This window comes from Sturnira hondurensis, unplaced genomic scaffold, assembly GCF_014824575.4.
Source record: "Sturnira hondurensis isolate 20B ecotype Veracruz unplaced genomic scaffold, ASM1482457v3 Scaffold0010128, whole genome shotgun sequence".
Taxonomy (NCBI): domain Eukaryota; kingdom Metazoa; phylum Chordata; class Mammalia; order Chiroptera; family Phyllostomidae; genus Sturnira; species Sturnira hondurensis.
Window position 1 is genome coordinate 26,577,706 of NW_028082759.1, and position 12,234 is coordinate 26,589,939.

At 47.5% G+C, this 12,234-nt stretch overlaps 1 protein-coding gene across 1 annotated transcript in view; it reads right to left on the minus strand.

Moving 5' to 3' along the window:
* Window positions 1-12,234, minus strand: part of AFG2A (AAA ATPase AFG2A) — a 170,202-nt gene that overhangs the window by 157,265 nt on the left and 703 nt on the right. Inside the window, exons 2-7 of the mRNA XM_037058578.1 lie at window positions 9,082-9,203; window positions 8,018-8,175; window positions 5,415-5,473; window positions 4,193-4,837; window positions 3,191-3,320; window positions 637-693 (exon numbers count right to left, since the gene is read on the minus strand). Coding sequence (XP_036914473.1) covers window positions 637-693; window positions 3,191-3,320; window positions 4,193-4,837; window positions 5,415-5,473; window positions 8,018-8,175; window positions 9,082-9,203 — 1,171 coding nt within the window. The remainder of the gene's footprint in view (window positions 1-636; window positions 694-3,190; window positions 3,321-4,192; window positions 4,838-5,414; window positions 5,474-8,017; window positions 8,176-9,081; window positions 9,204-12,234) is intronic.

The following is a 12,234-nucleotide window of genomic DNA, read 5'->3' on the forward strand; positions in this document are numbered from 1 at the left end:
CGAAGGGCAGCGCAGTCCACAAGGGAGCTGTGTGCCAACCACGCCTGGCGCCCAAAATGCAGCGCACCATACACGTCTCTGCTCCAGCGGAGCCACGCGGCATTCAAGCAGCACTGTCTCCACGCTTTTGCCATATGTAATTTTAAAAAATTGAGATATGACTGCCATGTAACATTACATTAGTTCCAGGAATACGACATAACAGTTTAATATCTGTATTTTTGTGATATTATGGTGAAGTTATCACCATGTGTAGTCACGACAGTCTTTTTCTTGTGATGAGCTCTTACATGATCTACTAATTTTACAAGCTTCAAATATGCAACCCAGTTTTGTTAATTTAACTATAGTTACCATCCTGTACATTACATCCCCACGACTTATTGCTTTAATAACTTGAAGTTTGTACCTTTTGCTACCTAGTAATTTAGTGACTCATTTATCAAACTTTCAGAACAGCATTAGATAGAACGAGTGAAGCATCAGACAGAAAGTCACTAGATTTACAATCTGTCCTGGTGCCACCACCACTGTTGGTTCTGTACTATTCCCTCTCGCTTCACGTCAAGTGCTGGCACCTCTGCTCTGACCACACATCCTAACTACTAATCTCAGACATCTGGGAACACACAGTACCGCAGAGTGGCTTCGGCAAATATCTGACGCAGCCTGGCTTCAGTCTCCCCATAGAATCTGTAACAAACACAACACAGTTAAGGATCAACTCATTGTTTTCAAAGCCTTTTCTATAAAAGCTCATCTGACTTTCCCAGTAGTTCCAGAATCCTTAAAGTTGCTTTCAAAAATTATTTTCCAAACAACTTGTACATGCATTAAAAATTTACATTTCACCATATAAAACATCCAGACAGAATACTAGGCAACCATTTGTTTTAAACCACATTTACGCAGAGCATCTCTGGCGTTGAGCAGAGGTGACCCCCAGCTGGTAATAAATCATCATTAGTCAGGATGCCTTCAGCACCTGGGCCTCCACAAACCCAAGGACCCGTCATGGCTTTCGGACTGATGACCCTTTCGCTTTGTGAGGCTGATGCTGGCCATCTACACGCAACCCAAGAGAATGAAAAGGGCCTCCGGCAGCTGCCGAGTGAGGGGCACCGTCACGGGAGAGAGCATCTCAGTGGGGTTCACAGTGCTGGTTACCAGGACGGAGTCCACGGCAGACTTCACGAACGCGCGCCACGTTCCCCGTTTTAAACCACAGCAGCGAGGACACGACCGCAGCGGCAACCAGACCATGCAGTGGGCGGCATCCTCTCAGAGCTCCGCCCACTTTCGCTCTTTCTCAGCAGAGCGCCTCTCAATCCACTTCTTTCACGAAACAGTCTTATGAAGGTGCCACGAGAGTGGAAGTTATTTTTATTAGGTATTAAGTTGCATATAGTAAAGATACTATGTGTTGTTAAATTTGTACATTTTTAATGTTTTAAGGTAAATTGTGTACTTGCAACTATTGTGAGAGTTTAGTCTTATTATACTATTTGCAAAGGCAAAGTTTATTTTCTACCCGGTGTAGAACCTGTATTTGTAAAGAAAAATAAATAATTTTAAGTTACTGTCAAGTCTGCAGCCAACATTCCAGACAAACAGTTGTTTTCTTTTTAGGTTTAATGCAAGTTTAATTGTTTATGTAGTAGGGGAGGTGTCCCACTTGAGTATGTTATTACTCCTAATAATTATGTCTTTATACAATATTTACACATATAGTTATTTCTATCTGGGCAAGCACTGAAGAATAACACATGGAACGTGATCCTGGCAGAAGTCACTAAAATAAAAAATAGGGCGGCTTTGTTAGCACAAATAATAATGGATGGTGAATACAAATAATAACCAGATAGAAGGTGGCACAGGGGTCTCATACAGTAAGAAGGAGAGTCAACTCAACTCTGTATTTAAAGTATGAATTACTCAATGTCTCGAAGAGACAAGTTAACCGCATAAGCTAAGCCACTCTTTACTAAGAAATAAAAGCTCTAAAATCAAGATTCCCATTAAGGAATATAACTGTTTTGGTAAACAGTTAAAAATGGTAAAAGATAAATAAAAATACCCTAACCAATAAGCTAATAGGTTAGGTGCTGTCGGCCACGTAAAGCGTAATACGTCACGACTGCATAAGGCCCCACGCTGCAAAGGCAAACATTTACGAGAAGGGGGTTTGAAAGGCGGCTCGACACTGTGGCTCGGGTGCGGGCTGCTCCCCAGTCTACACTCAGGCCACGTGCTGGTTGATGACCCAGATCCTCTTCTTTCCCTTTAGTTTCAGTAAAATACTGAAGCCCAGGAAAGTACGCATGTGGGCAGATTAGGAATATGGCACATTAAGAATCATACCACACCAGGAAATGATTAAGTGTGGGAATAACAAAGACATGATCGAGACCAGAGTCTCGATGCTGCAGAACAGGTCTGTGTGAACGATGACAAATTTTATCACAACTGCAAATGCACGTGAAGACAAACAGTTTTTCGAGCTACAGATAGTTCATGTATTTCGGTTTTTTGTTTCAGCTACATTTGATCCAAAATATTTTTCTAATTGAAAAGATACTCCCACTCACCTACTACAACAAAGATTAAGAAGGAATAACCCAAAGAAAGTGTACTTTTTCTTTAAAAGAAAAAAGCACGCTATACTGAGGTACGATGTTTTCACTGGACTATAACCATCACCCACTTGCCTTTGTAAAGTAAATGCTACAATGATGTGACGAACCTGAGACCAAACATTGTTCTAGTTGTTTAAGAGCCAGAACTCCTCAAAAAATAGGTCGCAGACCCGTTTGGATTACCTTACAGAATTCAAATCTCTGCCACAAGGACTCTGTGTGTTTCACTCCAGATATTTGTCCCACTCTCCAAATCCTTGTAACTGGGGCTCAGTGGTAAATATGATCTGTGAAATTTTGTTCTATTTATTATTACCAAGTAATAATGGCACAGGCAGAGTTTATCATCATCATGTCAGTTTTTAGTTTCCGGAACTTCATTGTGGTTTTTCGAGATATGTAAAAAGGCAGTCATGCCTCATCTGCAGCCATTGAAGAGCTCAGCTGACTGAGTAATCCACCCGGAACTAAACTAAATCTTTGATGGAGCCCTAAAAACACACTTAAGAAGCAGACTCAGTAACACCGTTTATCCCACTGGAGTGTGCACCTACTTGCTCACAATTTCCGGGCCATTTATCACGGACACGTAGGCCCCGACCTCGTGGGCGATGGCCCTGGCAATCATGGTCTTCCCGGTCCCGGGGGGCCCGTAGAGTAGCACTCCTCTAGGCGGAGGGATTCCTACGGGGAAACGAAAGCTCACTGAATTCACCGCTGCTAGGTCTCTTGTAAGTGCTATCACATGGCTTAAAACACAAGTTGAAAATCTAAACCTACCTCACATCGCAAAGCCACAGTAAGAGTCAGACCTTCTCTATTCTGCCCAGGAAGGTGTACCGACTGGGCCAAACCCTGAGCAACAGCAGTAACTGTTTCTCTATAGTCCCACCCTGTCCAGGCGCAGGGGCCCGACACTGCCACGCCCCTCCCCACATTACCAAAACAACGTCCAGACAACCACAAGGGCACGATGTAGCCACCCATCCCAATTTTCATCCAACCAGCCATCCTGAAACAGGTATGCACCCTACCAAACGTCAGTCTGAGGGTTCATTTTACATGGATATATGAAGATCCATGACAAAGAAAAAGCAGAGACGGAGATGCTATGCACCAAACACGTGCAGAGGACTGGGCAGCGACCACAGAGAAGCAGCCCTGAGATTCCCAGGCACCGAGCCGCTCGGTGACCACGTGCTGCAGCGCACACGCCCACACACAGCTCCATTTCCTGACCGAGACGTGTATCCGTGCTCGGCTACTCCTCTAGGCATCACCGCCGACCCTGACAACACGCGCACTGCAGATCCAGCACAGACCCCTGGGCAGCGAGCGATGAAGGGAGACGAGGCCACAGCTGGCCGGCCACAGCCTAGGAGACCAGCGCGAAGAGAGCTCTTAACTAGCACCTCCCGCAGCAAGCCACACCTCCTACCACACCCACTGCGCAGGAAAGAAACGCAGGCAAAAGGATGAGCAATCACTTGAGAAGTGGAATGAGCTTCTCAGTTTGAACTGAACACTTTGGGTGCCATCCACTGAAGAAACCTTACCGTAACTCTTGAATAGTTCGAGCTGCTTGAGAGGCAGTTCAATGATCTCTCTGATTGCTTTCAGCTGGCCATTTAAGCCTCCTATCATGTCATAAGTCACTCTGAATTGGTCCTCTTGCTCCTTCGAATTTGTGTGACCTTTTATCAAGTTGACTCTGGTGCTTGCAGAGATGAAATAAAATGTATCAGTGTGGCACTGTGCTCCCAGACTGGCTGACTCCGGCACACCCTCTTCAGAGGCAAGGCCCTCGTTTCCTTCTCCAGAAGACGCAAAGCTACATTCAGGGGCTGTGACCTCCTCGAGCCCAAGCCCACTGCTGTCACCAGGACTCTGTATGACATCCGACAAAATGTCACCAGCTTTATTTTTCGTTCTGTCATCTACTGGTTTGCAGGGAGTACTGCCTGATGGTGGGCCCCGGGCCTCGCCCAGATCCAGCTGGCTTAGCTGTAAGGGCAGATCCAGGGCGCTGGCTTCGGCGCCAGCCTGTTCAGAGGCCACTCCCTGGGCTTCCGTGTCAGAGTCACTCCTCGGCTGCCGCAGCACCACGCCATCTGCCCCTCTCACCTGCAGCACCTGCAACTTGCACGGTCGTCCATAGAATGTAATGTACAGGAAGTTGCCCGGCAAAACAATCTTGCCATCTGCAAAACAATTTGTTGAACGTGTATGTTAGCACAGTTTTCCACCCATCGAATGTGTAAATAGCCCTTTGTTTCCTCTATCACAAAAACTATCTGACTGGAAAGACTAAATCAAAGACAGGAGTATTAATAAAATAAATGCCATAAAACTAAGGCCCTGCTATTCCCCTACGAGGGGGCACTATCTGGAGATCCGTGAAAAGCAAGACGGGTCTCTGAGACGGCAAAGATTCGCCCACCTGCAGTAACAGACAGGCAGCCTACATTTGATAACGAACTACACTAAACTGGCACAGTTGAGCCAACACAGCAGGACGACATTCCTCACGGGAAGAGCACGAGTTCAAGGGCTCAGAGTCTCGCCCCCCAGGGCTGGGTCCACAGAGCGTACCCTCTGCCGCTCAACTGCCAATCAATTAACTGGGGGCGGGGACACATCCCTGTCTCAAAAGGACACTAATTCATCAAGAATGTTCTCTACGCTAATGTGAGAATATTAAGTTTACAAGACCTCAAAAACATACCACTTTACTTGCTGTGCCTTGCTTCTTAAAGATCTGTTTAAAATATGTCTCACCTAGTTTTCTCAGAAGACAATCAACCAGTTGCTCCTCGCTGACATCCACATTCCTCTCACTGTAAAGGGTGAGGGTGAGGAAAACATAAGTAAAAATTAAGTACAACAGAAGATTAAACATAAACTAACACATACATGGTTGTAATGTAGACATAATCAGAAGCATAAGCAGTTCACAACCTGGAAAGGATTTTCAGTTTTGGACTGATTTACAATTCTCAGATAGTTCTTGTAGCCGTGAAAATCTCATTTGTAGTTTGATGCCCTAGAGGCCTAAATCAGTCTTCTTCCAACTACAGGGGACTACCCGCCAGCGGGCCGTGCAACCGTTTGTCAGTCCCACCCAGCCCTTTCAAAATGAAGTACAGAATGTCGGAGCACATCACACGCAGAACGAGCAAATGCTGCTCTACAGAACAGTGTTTCGTTACACACAGGTACACACGTGTGCATGTGCACTCTGTGTGTATATGCTGCATACGTGTATGTACAGCAAATCACAACAAAAAACGTTTATTTTTTATTGGGTGTCAGTCAAGAACATTTGAAAAACGCTGGCCTTCACTTCCCTTACCAAACTTGCCTAGTTGGCAAGAAGCTTTTATTAGAAGCTTACTTCATTCCTCTTGTAGAATTTATAAATTATCTTTCAGAAAAAACAAATTCTATATGATACATTATCTGAAGAGGTATAAAATCAGAAGAACAATACAAAGGAAGTTTATTCTGGAGAAAGGGCACACCTGGAAAAATGAGAACCCTATTCTGACTACCGGCACATGTCAGGAAGGCCGCTTGAGTACAGAAAACCAGCCACCTAAAAACCAGGCCACCTGCACGGACACGTGTCCTCGGGGGCTCTCAGAACACATGCATGTGCTCCGTCCCCCTGTGGAAGCAGCCCACGGGGCCTACGGTATCAGAAAAGGAGAGTTGGGCTCAGTGACAGGTGTATCAGCAGAGCCAGGTGTACCACCTGGGCCAGGTCGAAGCCACACCCTCCACTTTCTCAGGAACAAAACCAATCGTCGGCCTGTGTCCTCTGTCTGCTACTCCCTGCGTGCAGGTTCACCTACTGGCTAAGGTGCTGGTGACCCCCCCAGTCACTGCCAAGTCACTTCCATCCGAGACGGGCACAGAGGAGGCAAAATGTCGGAGCCACACAACACTGATCCAGCCACCTGCGGCGTCCCTCACCACAGACACCCAGGGGACGGCGACTGCAGATGGCAGGGGACAGCGCAGCGGGAGCGGCAAGCTGAAGGCACTCCTGGCTCATGTGGCCCCCGGGGAAAAGGAGGCTGACACCCCTGATGTACAAGAACAGTAAAAAACACTCAACCAGTTTTGCTTTTAAAAAAGAATGGGTGCAGATAAAATCATTTCCACTAGAAGGAGCCCTAAACTCACTAATGAAATGTCTCAGCTATAGTACAACTGAAGGCTTTAACAGCCGATTAAAGTCACTGATTTTTCTTACTGGAAAGTAAGTCTCTTATCTAAGCTCTGCTTACTGCCACATTTAAGACATAAGATTTGTGGGTTTTTGTTGTTGTTTTGCCTTGGCTGGTGTAGCTCAGTGGATTGAGCGCGGGCCTGTGGACCAAAGGATCGCAGTTCCATTCCCAATCAGGGCACATGCCTGGGTTGCAGGCCAGGTCCCCAGTTGTGGGTATGTGAGAGGCAACCACCAATGATGTTTCTCTCCCTCTCTTCCTCCCTCCCTTCCCCTGTCTAGAAATAAATAAAATCTTTAAAAAAATAAGTGAACAACAAATCAACATCTGTCACTTTCAAATCAATAAATAAAACTTAAAAAATAAAGTATCAAAAGATGCTCTTTAAGATTTTTACATGCAAACTAGTCAAAACCCTATTAGATACAGAATGTTCTAGAGGTTGGGAGACATGCTTTAACTATACTAACAGGCTGATTCAAACAACTAGTCTTTGGTGAGGGGCCATTTAAAAATTTGATGGGAATAACTGTTTCACTAGACTGAGTAATCAGTGAGTTAAAATACGCAATCAGGTACTTTGCGGAGCAGTCTCGATTAAAACGTGCTCCCTGCCTACTCCCAGGGACCCTGCCCTTCCTCAGAGCTGCGAAGAGACAAGCAGCCCTGAGCGCACTGTGGACCCAGACGAAGAGCACGGTCCAACCCCGTCAGCAACACCTCCTCCCGCCTGAAGCCTCAGGGCACACTCCACTCTCGGGCACTAGAGCCCGCGGCCCTGAGCCACACAGCACCCGTCCAACTTGTGCTGACGCAGGAGGCCGCTGGCCACACAACACAGGGGGCCAGTCCAAACTGAGACGCGCCACAACTGCAACACACACTGCATTTGGAAGACTTAGTGTGAAAAACAGAACGAAAATATCTTATTATTAGTTTTCAGTTATAAGTTAAAATAAGATTTAACACATACTGATTAAATCAAACATAAAATTATAACTGATTTCACATGTTTCTCTTTACTTTTTAAAAATAGGAAATTCCTTGTGTGGTTCACACTTGTGACTCTCATTATCATATTTCTGCAAATATTCCTACAATATTGGGTGGACAGCGCCGACTCAGCCACCAAAGGAAGAGCCAGACCTGAGCGCCACGTCCATCTCCTCGGCCTGCAGCACGGCACCCAGCAGAGGCTGGACGCAGATGGTGTCGCCGACTCGGACACCCACGTTCTTCTGGGCTATCTCGCTCAGGCCCACCTTGCCTCCAGGAAAGCCGGACACAGGCCAGGCGGTGTAGACCTGCCCAGGACACAGGAAAAAAACACCAGAAAATTACCACCCACAGAACATCAGCGATTATGAAGTCCAGCCAAGTACACGCATTGGCCAGAAATGCTACCACCTGACACAAGTTATGAGAGAGTTTTTATAAGTATTGCATCTTTTCGTGAAGACGAGGAATGACCCCACAGGGGAAATGGTGGGAGACGTGAGAGGTGGGAAAGAGACAGGTGTTGCAGGTGAAAAGACAGTGAGATAAGACCCTGCTGGGAAGACACCTGTCGGGCAGCCAGCCTGGAGCGCAAGCTCCATCTAGGAAATGGGGGGGGGGGGCGTTGGCACCAGAGCTCCAGGGGAACCCGGACCTAATCAAGTGAATGTTAAGCTCCAGACAGTGGGCTGAGCCCACACACTTAGTGTCTTTTCTTCCACAAGACACTGCGCAGCATTCTTAAAAGTCTAAGCCCAACACAATGAACAGATTGGGAGGTGCAACATCGGCAGGGAAGAGACTCAAAGCCCCTGCAGAGGGCGCTAGGAGATGCGAGGGCACCGAGACATGAAGCGGAGGCAGGGCCGCAACAAACAAGAAACAAGCCAAGTTGCCAAAAAAAGGCGGCAAGGAGAAGCGAGGTTTCAAACAGGAAGGGCAGTCAGGTACTATATAAAAAAGACATGGCCTTCCCCCCCAAACAGTGTTTTTGTGGGGACCAGTGACAGACTGGGAGTGTGAGGACAACAGCGTAGGTCTCGCCCCCACCGTGATGCGCAGCCACCACGCTCCCGCTGTGGCCGGGCCGCAGAGGGGACAACTGACGTGGGGCAAGGGTCTTTAAAACGCAGGTTTTCGTGTTGAAAATCGTATTCGTTACAATCGAAAACCCTCAGGTCTTTCCGAACCAAGGAAACGACCAGGACTCGTACCTCCTGTTTTCCATGTAAACTGGTCAGCAGCACTGGTCGACCTATACATATATTTGCAGACTTCATAGTGCTGAGTCCAAGTTGAACGAGGGAGTTCTGGAACTTTTTAGGAATTTTGTCATCTGCCAAGAGGAAAGGAAAATTATTTTTGAATTATTTGGTAATGGAGGTTAAGGACATGCTCTCTTTTGGAGGAAATACACATCCTCCAGCCACCAGACCACGTGAGCGCACTTCCCAGGCCCCGGAGAAACCACCACTCTGACCCTCCTCGCTCCCACAGGCTCCACACCAAACCTTCTGAGGATCCAGACAGTGTGAGCGCTAACTTAAAAACACGATGTTTTATGGAATAGCTAATAGTTTTCATTATTTAAAAAATGGCTTTCAATTTCATGAGGAACTGAGCCCATTCGCAACTGGACATCTGAGCTTTCCTTTGCGCATCACAGATTCTGAGTTGAAATTCGGAGCCGGTCCACCATCGGGCTCTAGGACATTAGGTCACGTTTCCACTTCCGAGCCACATAATAGCAACCAGGTATTCCATCGCTGTTCCCAAGAATACAAGGACAGGAGAGGAGCCCTCGGGAGAACACGCACACACTGCCCGGGGCAGCACCCAGCCCAGCTGGCGATGCTTCTGAAAATGAGGTGCCGACATCTCCACCCCACCCACCCTGCCCCCGGGCCTCACACCTGGTGAGCTCTTTCCTCTGCTTCTCCCAGCGCTTCCCGCTGCCAGTTACCGGCACTTAGCATCATAGTATCCATCTGTTTTACAGTCTGATTTTCTCCCAAACGATACGCTGCTTTGGGATGGGAATTGAGCCACATTTATGGCCAATACCCAGCAAGGCATGAAACGCAGCAGCTGCACAGTATCTGGGAGACACACGGATGGAGTAGATGAGTACGCAACATTCTTCTTTTCAGCAAAAATCCATAAAATACTTCATGAAATGTTAACCTGCCACGAACTTTATATAGAATTGCAGACATACACCATAATCATAGAGCTCTAATATTAATGTTCCTTAATAATCAGAAAAACAGCTCTTTCGTAGTGAAAAACTAAGTCAATGAAAGAAAACCACGAGGCATATCTGATTCACGTTACTTTGCAACGACGAAACAACATCCCAGCACATTGATTCTCCTCCTCTCATCAGACAAACTGAACCTATCTAAACACACGAAGCATTACACAGAGCTAAGATTAACAGTACTGAGTACAAAATAAAATGAGCATGTTTTGCCCTGGCCACGGTGGCTCAGTGGGTTGAGTAGCAGCCTACAAACCGAGAGGTCGCTGGTTCGGTTCGATTCCTAGTCCAGGCACAGGCCTGGGTTGTGGGCCAGGTCCCCAGCTGGGGGGCGTGAGAGGCACCCACACACTGATGTTTCTCTCCCTTTCTTTCTACCTCCCTTCTCTGTAAAAATAAATCAAATCTTTAAAAAAAGACCGTATTTCGAAATTATGAGAGACTGAAAGGAAAGTCAGCCTTCCTGTGAGCACCGGGTCTCTCATGCCGTCTGCCGAGCAGTGGCAGCAAAGTGTCCTGGGGGACGGCCTCACAATTAACGCTCCCTGGTGACAGTAACCTCACCGGCGTAGCGGTCGTCAGCAGTAGCCTACGTTTTCTTCTCTTCCCCGCCCTGCCCTGCACATTCACCAAGCACGGGGATGTGACAAACCGCGGGCTGCTCCAAATGCCGCCGCGTCTTCCCTGCCACCCGTGGAGATCACATTCACATCCGTCCACTGGCCTGATTCTCAAGACGGCTCCGTTTTGCCCCCTGCTGAGAGCACACAGACCCCCGAACGCCGCCCTCCACAGTTTCAGCGCCCGTCCTCCCTCCTCGGAGACTGACTTAGAAACGCATCTCGACATCCACTGCCCCCGGGACTAACTTCAGACTTATCGGGCACTCAGGAGCCAGATTATCTCACCAGACTGCAGATGTCATTTCAAACAGCCCTCCACAGGTCCCTCAGTCAGTCGCCAAACCTTCACTCTGTGACTAGTGTGTAGCAGACACTACGCCAGGCACTGAGGACATGGGGTGGACAAAGTTCTTGGCTGCACAGAGCTCACAATCTAACAGAATAACAGAGTTATCAAACAATCAGTGAATAACTGCATAACTATAAACTAACATTAATGCAATTAAAAACTCAGTGTGCTAGAAGGAAAGCCTTCAATGTGGGGTCTGGTCTAATCTGGAATAAAAGAAGGGTTCTCCAAAGAAGTAATATATCAACTCAATTCTGAAGGAAGAGTAGAGATTAATAACTAAATAAAGAGGGGGAAAAAGACAGTTCTGAGCAAAAAGAACAGCATGTACAGAGACTGTGGGCAAGAAGATCTCTTGGGGGAGAGCAGGAGGGCAGGCAGAGAGAGAGGGAGATAATGGGGCTGCACAAGGAAGGTCAAGGCCACCCCTGGCAGCAGGGGCGAAGAGCCGCTGGCCTTACTCCCACAGCACTGCAGGCCAGGGAGGGTCTGGAACTCGGGTCCCCACAGGGCCTTGTTTGCAAGTCCACTCGGCTGCAGGGCAGGAAAAGACTGGATGAGCCAGCACAGGCAGCAGCCCATGTGGGCAAGGCCAGTGTCCAGGGTTCCTGCAGAAGCAGCGGGAACAGAGAGGAGAGCGGGAAGTGGGGAGAAGAGTGAGGTGACAGGTGGGACTCGGTGGCAGACTCAACCTGGGAGACGTAAGAGAATTGCCAGACGGGACTCCCGGGTTCTGGATTTTAAAGTGGGAAAACTGAACAGGCCTGGAGTCTGTCATGTGGCAAGAAGTCAGTTCTTGAGGTCAGTCCTGAAGGACCTTTGGAAACAAACTCCAAGAGCAGAGTGACAGCCCAGTGCGATTCAAAGGGCCTGTGGTTGGCAGAGCATGTGCTTCTGGGTCCTGGTCAGTACAGAGAATGATCGTTTAGAAACTGTGACTGCCACTTGACAGAGTAATCTTACGTCTGCTGAATCTCATACAAATTTCTATTTTTTAACTTATTTTTATTGTATTGTGCAACAGCACTGACCTATGACCTATCTGAAATTTTAAAACCATCCCTACGAGTTGGAGAAGCATTGGTCAGGAGCAATGGTCACGATGAACCGAGTATCCGTGTCCCGGGGCGTCAGT